The 27,954-nt window shown below is 30.5% G+C and overlaps 1 protein-coding gene across 1 annotated transcript; it reads right to left on the reverse strand.

Annotated features, from left to right (window-relative positions):
* Nucleotides 1-5,072: 5,072 nt before the first annotated feature.
* LOC129914768 (uncharacterized) lies at nt 5,073-26,977 on the reverse strand. Its single transcript, XM_055994157.1, has 9 exons — nt 25,812-26,977; nt 11,181-11,713; nt 10,329-11,125; nt 7,947-8,166; nt 7,611-7,879; nt 7,387-7,548; nt 7,128-7,323; nt 6,971-7,057; nt 5,073-5,766 (listed from the first exon to the last, which is right to left on the reverse strand). Exons 1-9 carry the CDS (start codon nt 26,794-26,796, stop codon nt 5,590-5,592), a joined length of 3,426 nt encoding a protein of 1,141 aa, XP_055850132.1. The 5' UTR covers nt 26,797-26,977; the 3' UTR covers nt 5,073-5,589.
* Nucleotides 26,978-27,954: the final 977 nt, after the last annotated feature.

Here is a 27,954-nt window from a genome sequence, read left to right on the forward strand (position 1 = left end):
ATCAAAGTAGGAAAACAACCTTTTAAACATTTTGTATGCTATTTCTTGAATTAAGTTAGCACATTTACTTCTTTATATAAAATTGATTATTTTGGAGTGCTGCCAATTAAGTTTTCATGAAAACAAATAGAGAAGATGTAAAAAAATGTGCTTACTTAAACAAAAAAATCAAAAAAATATAACCACCAAGTCATATAGTCAATGACTATTAAAAATAGTAATTCCGGTTTTAACTATTAAAACAGTTATATTTTCTCTGAGTGTAAAAGTTAAAAGCTGGTCAACTCTTCCGACTCCGGCTCCAATTCCAGTTCCGTTGCGTTATGTTCGTGCATTTTCATTTGCGTACATTAAATACTTTGACAGCTATTCTGGTTGCGAATCCGGCTCCGGCCGCGCTAGAAATTGCATTGATATTCCTGAAGGTACATTCCATTGAAAATCACTAGTAATATACGTATGAGTAATGCAGCTTACACTTATAATAAAAACATCGGTTTAAATTTTGTTATTTATTTTTGATTTGTTTTATTTGTATTTGCATTATTTTCGTCAATTATTAGTAAATTCATTATAATTTATACGAGTACGAATGAATGAGAGAGGTAAGCTTTTACACTCGATAGATGTGTGTATACACTAATAATTTTAATTATTAATACATAATTACTGTAATATAATTAAATTTACCACGTTATAATTTTTGTGAAATTTAAATTTTTTACTTTTAACGACCAAAAATACATTTTTGTTTTAATGTTTTACTATATCAAATTTAGTTGTAAAATTATATTTTACTAATTATATGATTGTTTTTAATATCAAATATTTATATTTTTATTTTTTTCTCTTTGCTTATTGAATTTTATATTTTTTTTTTTCACAAAATAACTAATGGAAAACAGCTGATTTTTGTTTAAATATTTAAAAATAACCATAACTAAAATCAATGAAAAACAATTATTTCTTACAATAAATAGGAGGTAAAGAGAAATGCTTTTTTCGTGCGAATACGAATTTAACGATGATTTTTTGTTTTATAAAAAGGAACAATTTTTTAATAACAAATTGTAATAAAAGAAGATTTTAAACTATATATCGTGTGGTGGGGTATGGAAAAGTTAAAATTTAGATATAAACAAATAAGAGATATCAAATCGGACTTGAAGTATGGTGATGGTACTGTGAAGTAATATATAATCCGTCAAGTAGTGAACCTAGTCAAATTAGTAACGCTCTAACACGGCCGAAATCCGTTATTGCCAAATAAAAAACGATCTATGTATGTTTGATGCTCCGACCAATTAGTTCAAATATGAACGTAATCTTTTCAAGAGATCCTAATTTCTAAGTTTTAAACATTATTTTCTTGAGATAAGTAGGTAATCCTTGTTTGTGTTCCCTCACTTTACTGCCCAACAATTAAGTAACGCAATAACTTTGTGCTCTTATTATTTTTTTTATCAAATCACAAACAAATTTAGGAGGGCTAAATGGCTATCTTTACATATCAGTGGTGTTTGGTATAAACATGATAACTGTTTTTTTTTTAACTCATATCAAGATTACTGACATTGTTTGCCTATATTTTCCCTATTTTTTACATTTAGAGGTGACTATGACTATAACTATTTTATTAAATACATTCAAAAGCTATTAAACAACATTTTAATAAACATTTAGAGTCCTTAAAAATACCCATTTTGGCAGTTATCATGTTTATACCAATAAACACTGATATTTGCCCGTTTAAATTCCACTACTTTTTAACAGATTTAACTAAAACTTGTCAGTTTAGAAAATAACCTAGGACTCCGAATACTGTGGTTTGAGGTTTTGATTATTTTTCTTTATATGAATATGCGTTTCTTGACCCGAAGTTAACCTTTAAAAATAGTTAGTTAATTCAATGAACAAGTTAAAATTAACTTGAACTCAGAATTTAGAATTTTTTTTGTGAAGGATAATTCTTTGAGAATAGAATTTAAGGTCAACAGTTTTAACACTTTAAAAATGGAATTAAACGGACAACGACACCAGTTGACGTGAAAATAACGTCAAAATATTTCCCAAGGGTGTCAACCAAGAATGCTGTCCGCATGTTTTAAATTAGGCGGATTCAACGAAAACCACCCGAACTTAAGGTCGTGTGTGATATGGGTTAAATAAAAATAATGAAATGAATGAATGAATGAAAAATAAATTTTCAGCTACATTCAAAAAAGATTTTCTGTTTTTTTTTTTTAAATAATCTATTAAAAATAGAAAACAAAGGAAAGTTAGATATTTTTTGTTCAAAGAATGCATTTTTTTAAAATATTTTAAAGCAAAACACAATCAATTCAAGAAATACCTTATTTAAACTTAACCTTCCTAACCCACACTCACAGTCTATTTAAAATACTATACCAGATAATGCTTATGTATTTTTGTAAATTTATTTAGATTTTTGTTTAATTTTGATTGACTTTTCTATTTAAATATTACACTAATGATTTTAAGTATTCTAAATACTTATTAATTTAACATTATATTAAACTTAATTTACAAATATTATGTATTTCTTACATTTTTAATATATACCTCAAGCAAATTTATATTTTTGTATTTATTGTTATTGTTTGATTTAAGATTTGTTTTTATTTATTTTTTATTTTTTTGCGAGTACAAAAGATAACTATTCTGCTAACTCCAATTGAGTTTATTGTTTCACTTTTTTTGTTTTTGATATTAATAGAAATAAAATCTGGTGTATAAACAAATGCATAGTGTGCGGCTGTGTTGTAATAAAATTAAAAGTCAAACAAAAATCCAACACAATTTTTTAAAGCAATACAAAATGAAATACCTACCTACATAATTTTAATAAAATGATCATCTAGTCTAGCCAATCAGTCAACTAATAAATCAGCATTAATAAAATGAAAATATCTTAAAAAGTCCTAAGCACATATTTAATCTCTTTTTGTGTTACAAGTTTTAAAGGTTTCATGAAAAATATTTTCAAATAATGCCTGTTCATGTATGATATTCATATCTGTGCTCTTTGGTATAAACATGATTACTGCATTTTAAAAAAAGTCATTAAACCATAAAAACTAGCGGTGACTACAGTTATTAATTTTAATACTTTCAAAAGCATTTTAATTAAAAATGTGTGAGCCTTAAATGAGAAATTCCAATTTTGGAAATTATTATGTTTATACTCTCTCATTTTTGGACCTTTTTATTAACAAACAATAGATTGATGGAGTTTTGCAGTTGGGAGTCACTTTTTCCTATAGCCATCGGTAAAAGAAACAAGTCCAAGCTAAAAATTCTGTAGTAAAGTATTAAGAAAAAGTACTTGTCAAAAAATATCTTGAAATAAAAAAAAGCTTTTGTTGTGTTTATTAAAACGAAAGATATGTGAACAATTTATTAGATCTTTTTAAGTATAGTAAAACCAAAATTAAAGTTTTATTACAAACTTATTATTCGCTAAAAACTAAATATTTACGTATCGAACATTTTTTTTTTAATCATTTAATTTACTAATTTAAAACTATAAATAATTAAATTAAAAATTTTAAGACAGTAAACAAAATGTGCTGTTAAGCTTTATTTTTTTTTTTTAATTTTATTTTTATAATTAGTTTTGAATGTATTTAGTGAATATAAAACAAAAAAAAAAAAAAAAATACATACATTTTTACATAAACAAACAAAAATGGGATGAGATTCGTAAAATTGTACAAAATGATTAAAACATACACATTTACAAAAGAAGAAAAAGATTTTAAATTATAATGATTAAGAGCTGCCACTGTTTTAACATGAATTCGACCAGAAATTATTTAATTTTTTGGGATATAAGGAAATACACACATTGTAAACACAGTTATTCTGGTATTTGTTTATTGACGAAAGCAACATGACTGAAACTTCAAGAAAGGTCTTTATTGTAATCAAAAAGGCAATTTGATTTCTAGATAAGAAACGAAAAATATTTCTAGTTTAAGAAATGGCGAGCAAACAATTTCATATAGGTTTTAACTTTCTATTCAAATTTGAGGTAATTAAGAATTTCGCTTCCTATTTCATTTATTACTCAGGAGTTCGATTAGTTTCAATTTCCCTTTAGTTCTGTATTGGTGTTGAATAGAAAAAATTTGTTTAGAACAGAATTGCCTGCACTTGGTTTTTGATTCATATACTTTTCAAATTTTGTTCTCACTCTTACAAATAATTAATGATTTACCACTATACTGATTGTAATGTGAAACTTATGCTCAAATTTTATCGACCTTACCGTGTTAAAAAAAAAAAAAAAAATCTACAAAAATATTAGTTCATTAATTTTGGATTTTTTTATTGCAAATTTTCGAACATCTGTTATAACAACAAAAATTGAAATTACGAATAAACTTTTTAAATGTAGAACAGTATGATGACAAATATTTTATTAACAGAAATTCCTTCGGCATCTTATCCAAATTTTATCATTACCAAGCCCAATAAGGAGAACTTTTGTAATTTGGACTGGCGACTTTTAGTTGTATTTAACAAGAAGATAATAGAATTCGTCTTATTAACTGTGGGTAAAGCCATTTTAGTGTTTTACAAAAATTTTAATAAATTTCAATAAAAAAAAGTTAATGTATAAGATGAAGCAAAAGAAAATGCAAATTTATTGTTATACGTCCTTAACACAAATAAAATTGTTAATGCATTTATACTAATAAAATGTACACAGTGGTTTTATTTTTTAACATTAAAATTAAAAGTATGTTTATCTAAAAAATTAAAATTTCTTAAAATAAAAACTATTATTCCACTAACACCGATAAATATACAATTTTTGTTTATTCATTTTTTCTTGGTCTTCTGTTATTATTTATTTTTTTGTTTCATAATATTATTTACAATGCGTGTGTGTGTATTTTGACAGTTTTACCTAACAAAAAAAAAATAAAATAAGCGGCTACACAAGAAAAATAAGATACAAAAGAAAAGAATTTTGTTGTTTTTGAATGGTAAATAATGCGCATCAGTTTTTTTTTTAAAGAAAGCGGAACAAGAGCCTAGAGTAGTGTGTTTTTGTCAATAAATATGAATATATTTAATCAAAATATGAATATAACAAGATTGAACATTAATATGGAAAAACAAAATTAAGTATAATTTAAGTAGAAGATTTTGCTTATCTGAATGTAATTTATCTTTTCGCTTTGTTGATTGTACGATTTTATTTTTCTTCTTTAAATCATTAAAATAAAAAAAAAAGAGCAAATAAATAATACTTAGCAGTCATACAATATATATATATTTATATAGATATAATAGAGATAATATATCCTTGCACTATTATCATTAGTACGTTTGGTTATCTTTTCTTTTATTTATTTTTTTTTTGTTAAGTTTTACTCGATATTATAATTATTATCTTTTTTCATTTTTATAGTTTTTCTTCTTATTATTTTATAATGATTTTTAAATAGCTAGATTATTATATATATAGGTGTTTCTGTTTTGTTTTATTATTAAACTTATAATAACATATGACTTCGACATCATCATCGGATGAGTTATGATGATGGATTACACATTTCACGTTGTTGTGTTTTTTAAATGCAACAATTTAACTTTTAGTTCGGCAAATGTTGGCCTTTTAGCTGGATTAAGATCCCAAGCTTGGCGCATCATTTCATAAATTTCTGCTGGACATCCTTCAGGGGCTTCCATTTTGTAACCCACTTCGACGTGTTTTACAACATCAGCAAGTGGCTGAAAAAATAATTAAGAGAGATTATAATTTTGTTGGATTTCTCTGATATTCGTGCTTGCACCAACATACTTTTCAGACAAAAAGAAATAAAAAAAAGATACAAAATATGACAAAACAATTTTGTCCACATAACTAAAAGCTTAAAAGAATTTCTCTACGATTCAGTTACAGAATTCAGCCCATCACTTGGTTTTCCTTATTTAGATAATACATTGAAGGTTTAAAGAGAAAAAAGGGAAGGTTTCAACTTTGTCTTGCTACAACTCAGTAGCTACTCGTTTTTTTTAAATTTTATTCGAAAAATGAAAACAAAACAAATTCGTACTTGTGTAATTTGTATTTGTTTTGCGAATAAAATAAAAAATGAGTAGCTACTGAGTATGTATTAGTAAAAACACGGCAATAAGAATATCATTTCCACCATCGCTCTCTACACAAAAAATTAAGTTAATTGCTTTCGATTCCTAGAAATCCGAATTCATTACGAAAAACTATTTAACGGAAATAAATAAAACGTTATTTCCTTCGAATATAACTTAAAACAATCATTTTCAACATATGCAATAGGAGAGGAAAAACATTAAATCAGTGGAAGTTCTTCAATGCAAAAGCTTTCGAGATCAGGGGCCTATTTCAGAGCTTACTACATTGTTTACATCAGCTACATCAATGACTTTAAATAATTGCGGCGGCCTGTTGAGCTTCCAAGTATTTTTTTTAACATTTGCACTATTTAAACCATAACAAATATTTCCCGATTTTCAATCGGACTCATTGGCTTTTGAGGTTGCTGATGTAGTAAATGTAGTTGATGTATTAGCTCTGAAACATGGCCCAGAATTCAACAAATTTATTATGTAGGTGTTGGAGCTCTACATCCAACGAGCCTTGGTGAACATTACTCGAAAATAAACTACTTGTCTCTGAAAACTGAATACTTCAGATTTTTATTTGCTATGCCTGTGGAAGTACGCTATATCACTTCTTGTGATCTTTGCGGCATACATGAGTCAGATACGTTCAAATCTGAATCGGTTCCGTTTGTGGGTTCAGCAAGGTTACCTTTTATTTATGTAAAACGCCATGGGTATAACAATTTAAAGGACCTTTGCAAGTACCTTTATAATTAAAAATAACTTATATGATAAAAGACACTTCTATAAATTGCGTACAACATTATTATTAAACAATTTTTGTACTTACAATTCTTGGATAGGGAACACGCCCAAATGAATAAATTTCCCACAGCAAAATACCAAAGCTCCACATATCGGATTTATTTGAAAATCGCTTGAAGTAGATAAAAATAGATTTAAGAATTAATATACATTTCCATGCCGACTTTTTATATGAAACTTACTCCATTTTTAAGAGCTTCTGGTGCAGTCCATTTAATTGGAAGCTTTCCAACTTCCAAATTATAACACTCTTCCCGGGCTAATCCAAAATCGGAAACTTTGGCGACACAGTTTTCAGAAATTAAAACATTTCTAGCTGCCAAATCTCTGTGCACAACCTTTTTTGCTTCCAAATATTCCATGCCAGACGATGTATCACTGTGAGAAGATTTGTGTTATTTTTTTTTATCAAACTATTGTGATAAAAAATATATATCTTACTAGGCAAAATTTATTTGATCCTTTTTCGTAATATGTTGTCGTCCCCGCGACCTCAAATAATCAACCAGTGATCCTTTGCTCATGTACTCAGTGACCAAATAAATATGTTTACTAGTAAAAACAAGTCCGATAAATTTAACAAGGTTTTCGTGTTCCAGTGTTCTAAATGAAAATAAAAAAAAAAATTTATCATATGTATTTTTAAACTTTAATCAAAAACTCACGTCATAACAGACGCTTCGGCCAAGAATTTCTGAGCCGCCCCATCGTCTTTTAACATTTTTACAGCCACTTTTTCACTACGCAATATACCCAGCATCACATCGCCAAATTCTCCTTTTCCTATGCTTTCGCGCAGCTGCAAATCAGCTTCAGGAATAACCCAACCCTTGTCTGCAAAATCTTTTGAATTGATGCAGAATTCCTGTCTACCCATTTTTGGCAGGCATTTGATTAGCTGCGTACACAGACCATCGGCATCTTTTTCGTAGTGCTTAATGGAGAAGAAGACAACAAATTAGAAATCAAATTTACTAATTTTATTAATCTACTATACTTACAGCTACAAGTTGTCCAAGATTTTCAAAGTACTCCTCGTCGTCAATGGTAAGTTTGTTTTCTAAATATTTCACACGATAATGCTCAACTTTTCCTTGGAAGCACACACATAGGGTATAATCGCCTGGAAAGTTGGTCGACTCCCGCACCAAGAATAGACCATCGTCGCGAGGTTGGAGCAAGTGTTCTGCTTCATCCCGGGAAATACTTCCATGGAACCAACTAAAAAAATTGAAAGAAAAAAGATTTTATTTTGATACAGAATGTAGTTACTAATTATATTTAAAGTAACAACTTTCGATGGAATCGAGATGAGGGCTTTGATCGTTTCCATAAAAAATGAACTCTCATGGTTATATTTTTGTTTCTTAATAAATACAAAACAAATTAGAAATTTCAGCCTTCCTGAATCATTTGGTAACTAGATAAAAGTATTTAAGCTTTTTGCACTCTTTAGCTCTATAAAGATAAGATACCGTTTATTTATCATTTTTATTTTTAACCATTAAGGTGAGCACACACTGCACAATGTAATCAGATATTTTTGTATGCCTTAAGTTGGATTTTCTTTAGTGAAATCTAAATGAAAATTGGGTAAGCTTGCGAACAAAATTAACTGCAGGTGCAGGCATATTTTTGTGTGAGTATTCTCAAAATAACGAAAACATAGAATAAACTTTATATTATTTACGAGATGTTAAATATAAAACTTCTCACTAGTTAAAGTCATATTTGAATAAAAGATGAAACATCTGCCAACATAAAGGCACGTACCCAATGATCATGTATAATCAAAACAAATTGGACTGAAAGTTTTACTGGAGGCAAAACGATGACCAAAAATTGAGGAATAAGGTGGACTATAACATTCCAAATAAAAATGATTGCGGAAGACGTTTACTTACTTATAGGGTCATGTGTCATGTACCACAAAATCATCTTCCTATTCCAACGAATAGTTGTAAAATCAATATATCAGAAAACCTGTTCTGGGGAAGTTATCAAGGGGCAGTTGTGGTGCAATGAGTAGTCCCTGTATTTCCTAGATAGTTTGTTTAAAATCCCAACTCGTTAAGGTATTTTTATTTAAGTTAATTGAACATAAAAAACGACATGCCCGACTTTTCAACTTGTGTGTGAAGAAAAAATTGAATTTTATTTACGTTTTAAACGCAAAAAATTTTGCTCTGTTTTCCACAATCTTGAAGATTGAAGTTATTGAAATCTAGATACAAGGATAAAATGAAAAGTTCTTGATACACATGGATTTTAAGTTAAAAAATGGTTTTATTTTTCTACATATATTCCTCGGACCTAGGCACACTTCGCCCTTTCCGGAATTGAGAGTCTGGGAGGCATTCATTTAAGGACCAGAATCAGATACAAATCTTTTATGTTCGGGAACAGATGAAAATATGATGGTGTCAAATCAGGGGAATAGGGCGAACGATAGAGTATATCATACTCCAAGTCCGGAAGTTTTCCCATAGCCAAAGAAATTTTGTGAATTGGTAAAAAATGATCCTTCAAACCACTTTTCATGAATTTTGGGGTCTATCTGATCAAAACGGTTGGATTTAAATAGTTTTGTAATTGTTCTACACTTTTCAAGATAATCGACCATCAGAATCAATTCTCACAAAGACCAACTTAATTAATACGCAGGATGATTTTTCATAAAAAAAATTGTTGTTACCAAACCAAATAATATACAAATTTGAAAATTGTCATATGATGTGGTGGTCTCACAACTGTAACGGATCAAGTCAAAAAAATTTAAAAATCTAAATCTGGTGCCAAAATCTGCGCAACTTTATTTAGGTTTTTCATTAGTTTGGTCAAAAAGTAATTTGTTTCAAATTGTCATCTTTTCGAGAAAAACATTCACCATAAGATTCAATGGTAGAGTATTTACTTTAACTCGTTATATCTCCGAATTCACTTTTTGTGCCTTGATTCACTTCAGCTTTGAGCCCTCCATATGAGCTTAAACCATCTTAGCCGGAGCGGCATAAATCATTGATGATTGGACTGCTATAAGTGTGTCAGACCCAGAGTCTAATCAAAATAAAACCATTTCATTGTAGCGTAATAATCGTACACAATTTGTGAAGATTCAGATTGCTAAAAATTATATAAATTTTAATGCCAAATGGCAATATTATGCACAATGCATGTCCCTCATTACATAGAAAACTTACAAGAACGACACACTTTTAAGTATAAAAATTTAAATGCATGATATACAATTATTTCTTTGTTGAATCTTAATGGTTCGATCAACAAACGCAAGATGTAAAACTCATTTTAAATTTTAAAAGAAAATCATCTCTAAAATCTATTGATCTTGGATAATATAATAATAATTTATTCAAAACACTTACGGCATTGCATTCAATTTCACTTCGCATTTCCGTTGCTGATGCTGGCTATGCATCAATTGCTGTTGCTGTTGCTGTTGCAGTCCCGGTTGTATCTGTTGCTGTTGTGGCAGTAACTGTTGTTGCTGTTGTATCGTCTGATGATTGACAGAAGATGATGAATTCGTAATGGTGGGCGAAAGAGATGACGTACTGTTCCACGCAGTACCGTTTGTATCAAAGTTGTGCAATGACGTTGACATGACACCGACACCGCCACCGTTTCCGCCGCCGCTCCCAACAATTCCACAGCCAGCACCAATACCACTGACGCCACCGCCTATGGCGACATGCATCACTGGTGGACACTGGGATATTGATAACGACATTGATGATTGTTGCGTTGGAAGATGTTGTAGCTGTTGTTGTTGTTGTTGGCGCAGAGTTGGATGCATCATCAGTGTTTCTGCACACAAATTGCTATTCGAACCAGGATGAAGTTTGACTGCATGGCCAGCACCTGAATTGACAACCGTTGCAGCAACGGCAGCCGCAGGACTCATGTGGCTCTGAAGCTGAGCAGCATTCAGTGATGTAGACATCAGATTGTTGTTGGACGAGTTAGTTAACAGCTGCTGTGTCTGACAGGCCGATGTGGATATTGCATGTGTAAGTGGTGCCAGAATATGCTGCTGTTGTCCGACTAAAGCCGAACCGGCAGCCACTCCAACAGAACCTTGATTTGGCGACTTGGGCGAATGATTGGCGGTTAGAAGATTATGACTATTTAAAGCGTGTGAGGAAACATGAATGTGTTGATTCTAGAAAAAAATTAATATTTGATAATATTAACAAAAATAAGAAATATTTTCTTACCACATTAGGTTGATGGGGAGGAATTGTCGGTGGTACAATATGTGGTTGGGATTGGCTTAGCTGCTGTTGTTGCAACAAAGCACTATTGACACTTATTCCACCCGCAATATAGCTGCCTCCAGTACCTGGTTGCGGTGCTGGACGTTTATTATGCCTGATAGGTGCTGTTGGGGGCATTTGATGGCCAGTCGATTGTAAAAACCATGGATCACCGGCCGAATTGGCTACAACCGATGGTTGTGAGAATCCACGATGATGACCAACAACTGATGTCTGACCGGCAGTGGATTGCAAATTAAGGGCCTGTGTTGCTGTCGCGTGACTGTTCATAATAGCGCCAGCTTTATGACCGTTTTTAGCCTCTTCTTTTCCACAACTTGAATAAACTTGCTGTTCTTCTGTATCTGTCTCTCTAACAATAGGTGGGGATTTTCGTAAATGAGAATCCGAATTATCTAATGGATCAACCGCGGATGTTGTGCAGCGATCAATCAAATGACGTTGCACCGTCGATTTGGGATTTACAGCCGCATCTAAAATTATTAAAAAAAAAATAAAAGTTAATAATAATATTCTATTCAATTGAAATAGAATTCATGGTTGGCATTCGTTGTTTGGGGAGCAAGTTCGGTTGACGAAGACTGACAAAATTAAGGACACATTTTACAAAAAGTTTACCAAAAATAACTTAATTTGTAAAGCCCAGCTTGGACGCCCTCTGATTGGACAATTTAATGCTACAATTTTCGCAAGGGGATTGTATGTTAAAAACAATATTCTGACTGTGGAGTGGAAAAAAGACGGTAATATGTGAAAATCAAAAGAATTAATTAAATTAAACAAAATTACATTGGAATGACAGGTTTAGTTAGCATTTTGTTTATCAACTTAAATTTCATACATATTATAACTTTTTATTTTATAAACAAAATACCAAATATTAGTCATAATGCTGAAAAAAAGAAACCAAAAATAAGTCTCCAATGATTATTTCACTTTTACTAATCGAAATTCCTAAACTCTAAACAACAATGCCCGGGCACAGGTCAATCATCTTTTCCATTTCTAAACTAGCCCCTGGGCAATAAAATAAAAAAAGCAAATATATAAACAGGTAAAATAGGTTATCATTCTACTAATCTTGAATTTAATAAAGTTATTCGATTTGAATTAAAAAAAAAAAAAAACTTGAATTTATCGACGACACACACTGTATCTGTTCGAATAAATTAAAGAAAAATAAAACCAAAACAAACATGTTATATATTAAACTCAATAAGCCAGTTTTGATCAATCTTAAAAAAATATATATTCAGAAATCCGAATAAGTTTTGTTGTTTTTTATAATTTTTACGAAGTAAAATGCATCAGAAGTTTATTTTCGCACTTGTGCAACCTGAAAGATTGTTTTTCTTTTTTTTTCGTTATTATTTTTATTCTATATTTACATTTCGTGTATCTTAAATAAATCATTTTCAAGTGCACACTCAAGAACGCGCCACAAAGCAACGTAAACATACGTTAAAAGCAATTTGCATTTTATTTTTACCCCCTCGATTCAATTATATTTTTATATTTCATGATGTTCTGTGTATTCTGAACGTTCGTTCTGTTTGCCAATCACATTCTTATATGACTTGATAGATAGTATAGAGTCCCTCTTTCGTTTTTCACCTCGTGTGTCGAGTTTAACTGGTCGAGAACTCGAGAGGGTGTAGGCATTGAATTTGAAAAAAAAAAAATAAATACAAATAATTCCGAAAAAGCAACAACTACCTGCTTTTGTAAAAAAAAATATATATATGAAAAAAAAACAAACATTCACTGCCAAGGTCGACAGCATTAAACGGAAAATATTTTGAACTTTGTTGTTCGACAATCGACGCAATGTTCAGAATGAGATACACGTATCGTTATTCGTGTTGATGAGAATAAGTGCTTTATTTTATATCAGCCCATAGGCACTTGTTTATGATTAATTTTTTTGTTGATTTGATAAAAATGTGTTAAGTAAAATTTGTTTACGTATGTACGTACATTATACTCGTACGTACTTTATTTTTTGTTAGATTATTTTGAGAGCATGTTATACAAAAATATATACATCGTGGTGATTCTCAACTAAATGTGATTTTTTTTCATTATTGGCAAGATAATGGGAAATCCAAGATCAATTATATATTTAGAATTAAGTCTATAGCATTATTTTTTTTTGGAGGAAATGAAATTTAAAAGAAATATTTTTTTAGTAAAATGTACGACGTAGGCTGTCTAAAAAGTATACATTGGCATTGCTTTAAATTATCGTGAAAATTTCAATTAATCGAAAAAATGGAATTATTTCGCGAAAATTTCCGCGGTATGATTTTTTAAGATTTCAGAGCTGGTTTATCTCAGCAAAAAAAAAAGGGTTTTTTCGAAGAAGAACCGTCAAAGGCCAGAGTGTATTGTGTTTGCGTGGTAGTTCAAACTGGAACGAACTTCACTCAAAGACGAGTTATACGAAGCTGGCCCAAAATAAGCTGCTGTGGGAGAAAAAGTGTATGGACGCAAAATCAAAACGATATACTCTATCGTTTCGAACATTGTTCTTTCTATTTTTTATTGATATAAAGAAGACAGAAATAGTCGAAACGTGATCGCGAAATAGAGGCATGTCTTAGTATTAATAAGACTAGCATACAAAAAACGATAATACGATAATGTCAAGTGGTTCTAAAGCAAAGGTTGCAAAGCAATCAAATATTAAAACAATTTTAAGGTAATGATATCTTAAACTACAGAAATATTAAGATAAGTTTAGAATTTTGATTTTGTTTCTAATTAGATGTCCACAACAGAATCTTCCTTATACCAAATTGCAAAAAAATGTCAAAAAATAGCCGAATTTTACAGTTGTGTTTAATTTGGCAAATTTTGTCGAACAATAGTAAATTTTTCGTCGGATCGTTAAAAGAAAGGGGGGCGGGGTAGGCAATACTAGTTATATTATGTTTGTTGACGAAATATCAAAAGAGTGCTCTAAGGCTTTAAAAAATGCATTCAAAAATGAAACCTCATTGAAAAATATATAACTTGCAACAAATTCATCAAAAAAAACTAAAAATAAAACTAAAGCTTAATTATTCCTAGGGCAACGATGAATCCATCTCAAGGATATGCTAATGTGGTTTTTATTGAGCTAAACAAACAACAAAAAAAATAAACAATTTCAGATCGTCTCATTTGAATAACATTGTGGTGAGTTTCAAATGACTCACTATCATAAACTAGGAAAGCAAATACTCACATTACTCACTGCCAAGTCGTTGTACAGCTCAGAAAAAAAGCTGTGGGAAATATTCTACTATTACAAACTATACAATGTATAATACATACTTGACAGTAATTGACATTGAATCTCTTCGTTGAGCTTGTAGAAGGTAGGGCAGCAGACGTACCCACTTAAGCTTTAAATTGACAGAAAATAAACAATAATAAAAAAAATTTCCATACATAGACAAATTTAAAAAACACAACCAGCACAAAACGTAAACAAGACATTATTTTATTATGTTTTCTTTTTACTATATTTGTATTAAATGAAATTCCAAAGAAGGCAAACTGTTTTCTTGTTTTTATTTTTTTTTTTTTTATTTTTATTTTTTACTGCGTAGTTTATTGTTTCCGAAATTCATTTGGATACTTCCATAAGATTGAAGAATAGTAACTGAGACTTTAATAAACTTATGAAACTTATACTATTCATGAAAGGAAAAAACCTTAATATTATTGTTAGTTTGAAAAAAGTATTTGATTACAAAACAATGACCGAATGACCAACTGAATCTGCCCATGGGTGTAAATCTATTTATTTCTGACCATTTTGCTTTTAGTTTTATGGTAATTTGAAACGAATCTGTCATCGGCTGCACAAATTAATTTAATAAACATTTATAATAGTTTCATTGTTTAAAGTCCACATTTATAAAATACGTACAATGATAAAATTAATTAAGTGTGCGACTTTTAACCTATTAAAAACAAAAAAACTTTTGTTTACAACAAGAAAGTGCAGATTGAAGAAGTTTAAACTTTGGACCATGCTTTCTAGCCGGTTAGGAATATGAAAATATTGCCCCCTCCTAGGCAACTTGTGAATATGTAATATTAATTTCATTCAAGTAATATTAACCTTAAATGAGGTCATGAGTGCAGAAGTGGCGTAACAACGAAAATTCATTATTTTGAGAAACGAGGGATTTAAGAAAAGCGTTTTTTTTAAATTTTTTTTATTGAATTTAGTCCAGTCAAATTATATTTGGTTGTATGGAGGTCTGAGAAATAATTCGCAACTGCAATTCGTACCTAAAATATGAAAGTACACTAGTACAGGAACTAAACCCCCCATTTTCCGAACAAATGTCTGGACGACTTTGGCCGCCATTTTGTTTTGAACAGTTTTGCGACTATCGCTTGTAGTTCGGCTAATTTTGGTGTTAGAGAAAAATGTTATGAGACAAACTTGTAGTAAATTTTATTTCCCACAAAATATATTTTATAACTTTTTACTCTAAAACCCACCATTTAGGAATTATAATGATTTTCGTAAAATGCTATGCTCACTTTTTTTTTATATGCACCATAACTTTTTATTTTAAACTTTTATCAAAAAATTGTTGTTATAAAAATTGAAGAACTATTAATTAACTATGTTTTTCTCATATAAGGTTTTTTTCTCCGACGTACCGTTCCCTCACTAGAACGAAAAATCAATAAAAAAAATTAGAAAAAACAGGGTGAGGGGAGAGCACGATAACTATGGCGCTGAGATTTGATAACTGTATTTTGTAGAAGGGTTCAATACAAGTATTTTTTACTTTGGGAGGGGGGGTCTATCTAACCCTGTTTAGGCGGGAGGGGAAATTTTCTAAAAAACAACCTAATATTTAAAAAAAATATTAAAAAACAACGGCAACACTAAGAGTTATGAAGGATATTTTTTTCAAAAGCCACAATTAAACGCTTTATTTTAATTTTTAAATAGTGTTTTTAAAATTAATAGTTTTTGAAATAATCGATCTCAAAGTTAAAATTAGCGAGACAAATAAAAAAAAAAACACATTCAATACTATTTTTGTCAGGACCATTAATTTCAATACAAATTAACTATTACAATAAAACTACCTTCGCTGATTTTCTAAGCCTTCTTGTTTTTGAGAAAATTGAAAAATGAAACAAAAAAAAAAAACAGATTAACAATTTTTTATTTTGTTTTGCTGTTTTGATAACTTTGGTACTAACAATATCATAAACAAAAAAGATCTTATGTATTTATTACATATAGAGTTAGTTGAGAGCTTTATGCGTTAAAAAAAAAACATTTTACGCTCACCACAGAGATGCTGAGAACTCGCAAAGCAGGGCAGGCAAGGTACTTTTAAGTTAAAAAACTGTTGACATTGGCGCCTACCTGACGACTTTTCGTACCCTAAGTGGAGCAGAAAATTGCCAACTTTTTTGTTGATGGCCAAAGTTATCAAAATAGCAAAAAAAAAAAAAATAAGTGAACATCTGATAAAAAAGTAAATAGTAAATTTTGTATTGAAATTAATGGTCATGACAAAAATAGTATTGAATGTGTTTTTTTTTTTAATTTGTTTCGCTAATTTTAACTTTGAGATCGATTATTTCAAAAACTATTAATTTTAAAAACACTATTTAAAAATTAAAATAAAGCGTTTAATTGTGGCTTTTGAAAAAAATATCCTTCATAACTCTTAGTGTTGCCGTTGTTTTTTAATATTTTTTTTAAATATTAGGTTGTTTTTTAGAAAATTTCCCCTCCCGCCTAAACAGGGTTAGATAGACCCCCCCTCCCAAAGTAAAAAATACTTGTATTGAACCCTTCTACAAAATACAGTTATCAAATCTCAGCGCCATAGTTATCGTGCTCTCCCCTCACCCTGTTTTTTCTAATTTTTTTTATTGATTTTTCGTTCTAGTGAGGGAACGGTACGTCGGAGAAAAAAACCTTATATGAGAAAAACATAGTTAATTAATAGTTCTTCAATTTTTATAACAACAATTTTTTGATAAAAGTTTAAAATAAAAAGTTATGGTGCATATAAAAAAAAAGTGAGCATAGCATTTTACGAAAATCATTATAATTCCTAAATGGTGGGTTTTAGAGTAAAAAGTTATAAAATATATTTTGTGGGAAATAAAATTTACTACAAGTTTGTCTCATAACATTTTTCTCTAACACCAAAACTAGCCGAACTACAAGCGATAGTCGCAAAACTGTTCAAAACAAAATGGCGGCCAAAGTCGTCCAGACATTTGTTCGGAAAATGGGGGGTTTAGTTCCTGTACTAGTGTACTTTCATATTTTAGGTACGAATTGCAGTTGCGAATTATTTCCCAGCAAAAGTATAACTTGACTGGACTAATTTTGTATTTGTGTAAAATTAAGAAAGTATTACAAAAAGTACATATTTTGAAAAATTATAATATTTTATTTTTTTTTTATAATTTGCCCTCATTTGGGAAAATATAAGTGGATGCATTCACACTGTTTAAGCGTTCCTTGTTAATGTTTCAAAATAGTTTTTCTGAGAGTACTGTCGCAATTTATCTAAATTTTTCAAACATGTTTAGAGTTGCGTTTTACACTTTCTGCAAAACTGCTTATGTATTCTCAAAACGCCATATTAAGGTATTGGAAAAAGAAATTTATGATAAATTTATCTCAAAACCTTGATTGTTTTTTTTTTTTTCAAAGTAATGAATGTTTTTTTTTATAAATTAAAGTTTGCGTCTTCTGATGTGTGTATGTGAAGTTCAAAAACTAGACGTGATAGAATAAGTCTGTAACCAGTTTTCAAATCAGTACACTAAAGTCAATTATAATCAATTAATCACCAAACAAAATTCTTGCTCCCGATTTTTATTTTGTTTTTTTTTGCCGATCGGTGTTACCTCGCATATTACCTGAAGAAAAGTTAAAAAAAAAGCGAGTAGTTACCGGGACAACCGTGGACAACTTTTCTCCTGGGATTCATAATAGGGGAAAAGTGAAATTCAATTTTTACGGGTGGAATCTTGTTCACGTGAAACTCACTGATTGTCGATATTAGCACAATGATAGTTTTTACCCGATGAAAATTTTTTACAACAAGATAAACATTTTATTTTCAAAATCATCAAGTTTATTATTTCAAAAAAACAACTCATCAATAGAAGTTAGTCCTTTCATAATTTTTTCCATGTATTAGTGTGTATTTTTTTTTTTTAATCAGACCCCCCCCCCCCCCCCCCCAAATTCCATGGCAATTTCCTACCTTTAAAAATGTGTTTTATTAAACTTAGTTCACCATTATCGTGGGAGAATTCCAAGGAGAACAAAACGTTTTGTGTAGTGGAATTTCATTGAATCTCCAACTCAACTCAGAGGGTGTTCCTTGGTTGTTAGAAGCACATATGCACAAACATATTTTGTTTTGTTATTGTTGTAATGTGGATCACGCTATTATAACAGTATTTTTTTTACGAAATTTAGTTTGGAGAGGCAACATTCATTGCATATAATACAAAACAAGTGCACAGGCTACGTGTGCAGAATTTACAATCTGGCTTCAGCACATATGACGAACAACAACCGCGACGACGGACGACGCTGAGTTTAATCGGACGACGTAATCGTGGTGATATGCGGTCAAGTTTCAATGTGCTTCGGTTTTTTTTTTCTTTCTTAATTTCATTTCATTCAGCACTTAAATTTTATTGCTGTGCATGCCAATGCACAATCGCTTTTAATTTACTTAAACATACATACATATATAACAATGAGTAATGCTGGTTATAAAAAAAAAGGTTTCACATAAGCTTAGCTTTTGTGGGTGGGTGATGGAATCAATTGCGACATTGGTCGGCTTGATTTAATGAGTAACCATTTGTGAGGAATTCGATTATCTCCTGGATGTCCTACTCACCGATGTTGTTACGCACAAAGTCTTAGCAAAAGAAAAATTGAAAAATTTTAATTATATAAAAGCGTTTAAAGTTGAGCGTTTTTTTTTTTATAAACTAGTTTTACGTTTTTATATGATATCACTTTCGTCACTCAATGAAAAAATGGATTTCGCTATGGATTTTTAACTACATACCTACTAATTTCTGGAAAATCTAAGCAAGAAACTTGAAATTTTTAACATAACTCTGAAATGAATGACAATGCAATAATAGGTCACCAAGTTGTCTCTGTTATTTCGCTGTTTTGTGTTGGTGGAATTCTGAACTTAAAACTTATTCAGAACAGTATGACAATTAATATCAGATCGTTATTTCTTTCCATCGTTTTTCATTCCTTATGAATGAAATCTCACAACTTAATGGCAATGGAATGTTATTTGTTTTATGTTCAATTTACAAATCGATTTCAAGTTATTTTCCAGTTCCAGTATTGTGGTCCTTTTCTCAAATGAGACAAAAGTGAGCTTTAATTCAAGGGCTGGAATGAAATCTGTAAGGAAAAGTTTTGGGGAAGTATTTGCGAATACCCGCGAACCTTCTGGAGGTGGGCATACATTTTCCTGGAGTGCAATCGACGTTTAGATGCTATTGGGACTGAAACCCACCTCCAACCCACTGCATTGAAAGAAAAGTCGGAGAATAATTACAAATCTTTTCAAAACTCAATTCATGGAATGATCAGACAAACTTTTTGGTTTTTTAAATGGCATCTGTTATCTCTCGAATTCGAAAAACAAAATCGTCGTACGATTTTTCATGACAAACATTTTAAAAGGTTTGGATGTAATTAAAAAAAAAAAATATTTATCAAAATGTTAAATCAATTTTGGGAAAACTCACTTATTTCAAAATATTTGATTTTCAAAAAAAAAAATGTACTAGGTATTATCCTTATTTACTGGGCAGTGGATTTGGGCTTAAAATCATTATTTTTCAACTCCGGCTTTTTTTCTATCATTTTGAAGGACACAATATCGACTAGTCCAACTTTTGAAATACAGTATTTTTTGTGTTTTGTAATACATAGAGAATTTCCGCATTAGTATTTCAAAAATAGAATTAGTATTTTAACAGTATTACGATCCTCATCCAATTTATTTCCAACCAATAGGAAGAACCAATATAATTAATAATATTAGAGATCCACCCCACGATTTTTTGATCAAATTTTGAATGTAAAACAAACTTTAATAATGATTATCGAGCTTTTTTATTTTCTCCAATAAAAGTTTGTTTCTTATTGTTAATTTTATATTGAGGAATCAACTTAAATTTACCTACAGCAACTACATGCATTTAATTCTTAAACCCAACTACCTACTGCCACGATGAGTTCAAAATCACGGTTATAAATCGAATAAAATGAAAACTGAGAAATGAACACGCTTGAAAAAGTTCCATAGCCATTAATCAAAGGACTCCTACTCCACAGAAACAAAAAAAACTAAGGTTATCCTGCTGCAATAAGAGGATACGATTTTCCGAAGTTATGTTACTCAATAAGTTTTTTTTTTTGTTTGTTTGTTTGTTTGTTTATCTTATCCATTTCAGTTTCAGAAAATTATTTTCAATTACAAAGTAACATTCGATTAGATACTAAAGTGTATTTAAATAAGGAAAGTCCAAACCATAAGTCCAGCCTCCAGTGTGGCATGGATAGATATTTATTAAACAGATAGATACAAAAAAGGCCAAACCATTGGGATTTTACGATGCTCGCGTGAGTTTTCTTTAATTTATTGCCCAGTTTTTGTTGAATGAAACGAGCAACTTGGCAATTGTAAGTTGAAAGTTGCAAAGTCACTTTCTCTGTCTGCTTTGTGTATTTGGGAAGAGGGCAAGCATGCGTTTACTGCATCAGTAGTATAAGTTCGTTGTATCGATCTTGTTGGTTAGAGTTTTTTTTTCTTCTCATTATGTCTAAAAATAGTTTTTATAAATGTAATTTCTATTTGAATATTTTTACATTAAAGTGAAACGATATCCAATTTTATATAAAGTGACAGTTTATTAATTTAAAAAATGTCTCTTGTCACACCATGGGGTAACACCACAGATGCAAGGTTGCATGTAAAAAAAACTTTATAACGGTTCAATAGCCTGAGGCGGATTCGTTTATACTACATATTTATGGTATTAACTAAATAATGATAAATTAAAAAGGACCGGACATGTATTAATTAATGTATTTTGGTTACAGACCGATACATTTTCAACAATATGACTTGTGATTTAAATTTTTATGACCAAGCATGTCATGACGCAAAAATTACGGTTTTTTGCTTTTAACGCTTATATGCAAAAGTTATCGGTGAAACCAAAAATTGTGTAACTCCATATCCTCTGAAAATAAGATTTGAATGCCATCTGTTAGCCAAACCCTTCCTTTAACTGGGAATCCCTTTAAAGTTCATAGTTTATATTCTATTATCTATAAAATTTGGCAATTTTTTGTTTTTCAAATTACCAGCTTCAAAAAAGCGACCGGAATAAGTTCAGCAGTACCTACACTCAAATTTTCTTATCTGTTATGTCGTTTTCGATTCGTTTCACTCAAGGATTCACTCATTTTGAAAACCAATAAAACAGTATGAATTGCTTTCACTCAATTCTGAAATTTTATATCTGTTTCTTGAATAATCAAATATAAATTTTTTGCTTTTCCACTAGGAAATTTGGTTTGACTTTTAAGTTTTTAAATATTCTGAGAAGTGTCTTGTCTGTCATATTTGTGCGAATAAAACACTTTAAGAAGGCTTTTTAATGCTTCCGTACGCTTCTGGACGGCTAATCGATAATTTTATTTTTTTTTTAAGTTTATGTCAAAAATGTATTAAACTTTTAACTTGGATGTCATTAACCACTTTTATTAATTTTCTCTAACCCAAAATGTGACACTAAAAACATACATAAGACCAGTTAGTACCTTTTCCAATAAATCCTTAAATAAAGCATTCAGGGCGTATAATTTAAATACAGTTCATTAAGAAGAAAATTCGGGATTACCTTTAAGTAAAAATTTACTAACAGGACTCTCTTTACATTTCATTGTTCCTTGAAGTATGGGTAAGGTATACAAATACAAATTGGCGCATAAACCCTCCCCACGTTTCTCTCACATTTTTCACAGTTAATTTTTCAAATCGAAAAAAAAATTAATAAAACACAATATTTAATAATTCCTTTATTATTTTTAGATGAAAAAACTGTTCCGCTTCCCAATATCAGTATTAAGGCGTTCATTATTTTAGAGTTTTGCGATAATTAAGTTCCCAAGTGAAAAAAACTACTTCAATATAATTAAAAAAATCTCCTAATTTCTGCAGGTTTTTGTTTTGACGTTAGTAGGCGCCTCGCAATGCAATGGTTAAATCTTGTTCTCATTTCAAATAGGTAAATGTTGATTTATTTATTACATATTTCGAAAATAAATAACCAACGCCCATAATCTGTACGTTTCGAAACTGATTGCGGCTGTTTAATGCCTCTCTGGAGACACTCAAATACGGTGTTGAAATTCGGGTAGATCGATCGGTATTAAAAAGAACGTCATTAGCGCTACCTGATTTAACTACTGATAGCAAGTATCAATTTCAAATGACTATAACTATTGATATGCTATTCATATTACTCTTACTAGCCGACCCCGCACTCAAAATTCGAGTGCCAATTGTAACTTTTATTTATGCTCAAATAAGCACACTATATAAATCCCTTTATTTACTACTAAGAATATGCAACACTTAATTTTATTCGAAATTCGAGAATGTCTTCGAAGGTTCTCGTCTTTGCTTTTAGAAGTTTCCACTTCCAGAAAAGAGAGGGCGTGGTTCAGCACATTTGTTTTTTTCCTCAATTTTAATTTATTGTTTTTATCTATTTCGGTAAAAAAAAATAAACAAAGTATACATTCTGCACATCTAGATAAAATTTCCTATCGTTCGGTATATAATTTATGCCCCTTCGGTTTTTGTGGGCCGCGTGTTTTGTACCACAAAATAAGTGTTTGCCGTTTTATTATATGATGTACCAATAAATGTTTTTCATGATATGTTTGTTAAAAAAAAAAACAGTTAGGCCACTTTGGCTTCCACACAACAACATAACCATTTATTTCATAAAACAGCAACATATCAATTCATGTCATAAATGAGTAAACCTCTAGATTGAGTCTCCCTTTCAAGTCCACAATATTTTCTCAGTAATATCATATGCACATAATTATAATGCACCTAAATGAACAAAGCTAGTTCCTTCTAACAAAGGTACCTCTTTATCTCCAAATCGTTGAATTTTTAATTAGTCCTCACTTTCATAAAACAGGGCCTCTATTGTCTTAAGTCAGAGATCTCATATCTTGTCTGCCTCTGCCTCTGTGTTTGCTTTAGATGATGAGAGATCTAGTTCATTTGCAATACAATTACGTTCTTTAATCAGAAAGTAATCTTATTTGCAAATTTCCTCCTCAGACCAATGAACTCTTCTTCTTCTGCTGTATTATTTGCTTCTTCTTTTCTTCTTTTTTTTTTCTTTTTTTACCGGAAAAGTACACCAACGTACGTGAGAACGTCTGACTTCCTCATTAGGTTTTCGACGCGCCTTTATATTATAGCGGAGCCACACAAACACAAAGATTGCCCGAGAGACCGAAGATTAAGAGAAGGAAAAAAAATGTAATAAAAAAAATTGAAAATTGAACTTATTTTCCTGGCTTCATATTGCATCTTTTTATGAGTTATCCATTTCCTATGAAGTGTAAAGTAGATTAAAGGAAATCGTACGTATTGATTGCATTTTATAAATAAAAAATAAAAAAAATTGTACTCCCGGATGATTTTTTATTGCATTTGGCTTATAATAATGTTGAGACGAGAGAGAGGCTAAATAAATTGAAACCTGATTCAAATTAAACAACTTTTAACATTTTTGAAACTTTATTCCGAAACACCCACATTGAAATGAATATCTGAATTCATTTACGTTTGAATATTTTGTTAACAAAAATTATGCGAATGAAACACACCCAAAAACATGTCTACTTTCAATGGGTTCAAGAAAAAAAAAATGTTTAGAATCATTTTAAATTTCATTGCTCTATCAATTTGTTCTTGAATACACTTTTTTAGTAAAAAAAAACATATTGTTTGGAATTTAAATATTTGATCTTATGATCTAAAGAGGTTTGGAGCTTCCGAATAAAAAGTTGTCGTTGTCAGAAAAATTCGTTAATTTTTTATTTTTAACTTCCACTTTTTAATTTGAATGCAATTATTGACATTTCTTTTAACAAAATTAGTTTCAAGCCATTAAAAATATAAAAATCAGGAATTGGAAATTGAAAATGCTGACTTTCTGTCTACTATTTTTGAGAGAAACGAAACTAAAATGCACAACTTTGTTCAAAGAGTAGAATTAGATTGATATCTATATCACTGAGGGAAAAAAAACTTAAAATTTACGAAAACCACGTTAATTCAACTATTTTTCGGATTGGTTTTGCGTTGAAGACGATAACTTTAAAATCAAACTAGAACACCGTTAGTTTAAAGTGGTTTACCGTTATAAAGCATCCTTAAATGAAAGTTGTTTCAACTTTGAAAAATTTAAATTAAAAAAAATTAAAAAAATGGCAGCCACTGGGCCTACAACTTTTGGGTCACTAGGCGAATTTTTTACCAACGTGCTATCTTTGTTGCTAATTAGGGTTATAAAATACAACAAAAGCTTAAGTCTGCCAAAAATTAAAAATTTTTTAACTTTGTTTCAATTTTAATTTAAATATATTTCATGTTAGTTTTTTCAACGTTAAATCAATGTTCGCCATATTACATTTTACGTTGCGTTTTTTTCCCTCAGTGTACAAAAATGCATTTTTCAAATCATTGATAAAAAATAAAAATATAAATATTGAAAACCATTTCAAAAACTCACTGATTACTATGAAACCAAAAACTGGATAATGTATTCAAACATAATTTTTGAGTCGAATTGAAGATCCATATGATGTAAACCTAAGTCCATAAAAAAAATTGAAAAATGAGATGTATATGGGGGAAGTTAGGTATATCGAACTTTTTTGTTTCCATTGATAGATAGTTGTTCTTTTGTATTATCATTACTTATTTAGTTTAAAGCTTAAATTAATTATGCTAAGACTGTTGCATTTTTTTTACCGGCATTTGCAAAACCTTTTTGGTTTTTGCAGAATATAGATGATTAAATATTTGTTTAAAAAAAAAAACAAAATTCCTAATAATCCACCTATGTAACTTGTCCACAAGACTATAATCTCAGATATATGTATGTACATCATACAGATATGAACCATTAAGCTTGAGCTCTAAAAGTTGTTATAACAAAATATCTATGCACAAGTTTCCATTAAGAAAATAATTGTTCATAAAGCATTTAAAATAGTTGTCACCTATTAATAAACATGAAAACCGTTTTAAACACCATGCTAACACAGTTTTCTACAATAATTTCATTGAAAGTAATCTTTTTTTTTTTGTTTTATGAAATAGAGCCTACATTGAAGCATCAATTACATCGCATCAGGGGAATTGGAAAAACTTCATTGAATTCAATAAGCAAAAAAAAAACAAAAACAATACTTACTACTGCCATTTGTGGTGGTGGGTGAAACCTTTTCTTCAGTCTTTTTAATAGACGACTGCAAAGACGACGACGACGTAGACGACGATGATGAGGTTGCTCTACTTGGCTCACTAGATATGGATTGTTGTTTTTGCTTCTCTACTTGGTGATGATTATGATGATCTCCTTTCTTTGGAACATCAACCAATTCACAATCATATGATGCTACAGTAAAAAGATCCGGATTCTTAGGAACTGATAGCACTGCAACTTTCTTTTTTATTTGCAATGGTTGTTGTTTTTGGTAGTGCTGGTAAGAAGGTTGCTGTTGTTTATCCCAAGTCGTTGTCTCACTATAAAAACAATAACTCTCAAGTAGTTTTTTCGATGGAAATGATTTTCGTTTCAATTCAATGCAACTTTTGGCCTTTTTCACATCACCGTTAGCTGTGCTGCTGGTGATGCCACTGCTACTGCAGCAATTGTTACTTTCACCCCCAAACGCCGCCACCGTAGTGCATTCGGAGCTGCTGTCTTTCGAAATGAAAAGTTCATGGCATAACTTATAGTGGCTCCGTCGCTTGTTGTTATGCCTTTGATTATGACTCAGTGACTTGTTCCTGGCAGCTGCACCACCACCACTACCACCAGATTGCTGCAGCAATAGCTTCTGCTCTTTCGTTGTCAGACTACTGGTGCTGCGGCAAATCCGAAGTGAGCTCTTTGAAGAGATGGATGTTGGAGATGATTTTGACACGATCTGCTTGCACAAATAAACGTCGCCAGCATTGAGATCATAACGATTGGCCTTTAACTTTGATGACACTTGGTGGATTGGGGAGATTTTCGAAGAGACGAGTTGTTGTTGATCATTTCCAGTTGCACTAGAAATTGACGAAGAATTTATTTTTTGAGATTTGACAGCAGTTGGGGACTTTTTTGGGGACAATTTTGAATTCGATTGTATGAAGACTCCATCACAAGTTATTTTTATTGTTGTCACCATTATTTTTTTCGAACATTCATTGACTGAATCGACTGAGTATGTTTGTACAGCTGATATTTTTTGTAATTGTTGTTGCTTTGAGTAGCATTTCAAATATTTGATTTTCTTTTTCAAAATACTTTTTCAATGTTTTTTCTTTCTAAACATACTGAGTTTTAAAAAAGTTTAAGTAGAATTTGAAGTAAATACTATTCACTTTTTTGTTGTTGCTGAATGGTATGTTCTACAATTTCATATACCTAATAATAAATGGAATGTGAGCTTTAGCGCCAGATTATTTTTTTTTATTTTAGCCATACTCCGAAGGATTATAGCTTTTGGCTACAATTTTTGTACAGAATCGAATAAATAGTGGTCTTTTGTGAAATCTTAATTTGGATTCGGGCATCAATTGAGATGTACTCAGATGAAGTTAAAAACTGTACACTAATTTGTTGTTTCTGGTTGAAGCGATTGGTCTTAAAACAAGGGACACGGTAGTGCCCAGCCAATTTCTCTAGCAACTTTGGACTTTCCCCTCAGAAATATGTAGAGTACATGTTACATTATTAGGCACTTAATTATCGTAGAGCAATGACTTAAAAAGCATAGGAAATATTGTTAACTCGAGGTTTTCTAAGAAAGGGTCGTGGTATCAACGCACACTACCAACTTAAGGTCGAATTTCGAAAATTTTTTAAATGCTTAACAATACAGGATTTGGCAAACAAAATAGCTGCTATCTATGCATTGACTACTTCACCTTAACACTCAGATAATGGCCAAACTTGGTAAATTTGTAAATATCGTTAAGCTTTTGGAATTGTCGGATCAATAATTCAAATCCGATTTCAGGGGTCGAATCACGGCACACGATTTCGATCATTCCTTAACGTTTTTACTATTTTTCTCTCTATTTAATTAATAGAAAAAGATAGACCAATATAATAAACACATATAAGCGACCATACGTTAACGAACGTATGCCGTAATTCGACCCCAGGACTTTTCAATTTAAAAGCAGGTTTAAAAAAAATCGAATCAGGGGCTTTCAAAACAAAAGTTTTTTTTTTTTGAAGACATTACCTAAGAGTTTAAAACCCGTTTTTGGACCTAATTCCAAATTTTGGGGTTGTTACGGAATTTTTAAATACCGTTTAGTAATCAGAGCAACAATCT

Source organism: Episyrphus balteatus, chromosome 3 (assembly GCF_945859705.1).
Source record: "Episyrphus balteatus chromosome 3, idEpiBalt1.1, whole genome shotgun sequence".
Taxonomy (NCBI): Eukaryota; Metazoa; Arthropoda; class Insecta; order Diptera; family Syrphidae; genus Episyrphus; species Episyrphus balteatus.

Excerpts from the sequence above, each read along its gene's own strand:
- LOC129914768 (XM_055994157.1), bottom strand. The coding sequence starts at position 26,796 with ATGGTGACAACAATAAAAATAACTTGTGATGGAGTCTTCATACAATCG. Across the intron at positions 11,126-11,180 it reads CTCCCCATCAACCTAATGTG|AATCAACACATTCATGTTTC; the intron begins GTAAGAAAATAT and ends ATTTTTTTCTAG. Across the intron at positions 7,324-7,386 it reads GATCAAATAAATTTTGCCTA|TGATACATCGTCTGGCATGG; the intron begins GTAAGATATATA and ends ATCTTCTCACAG.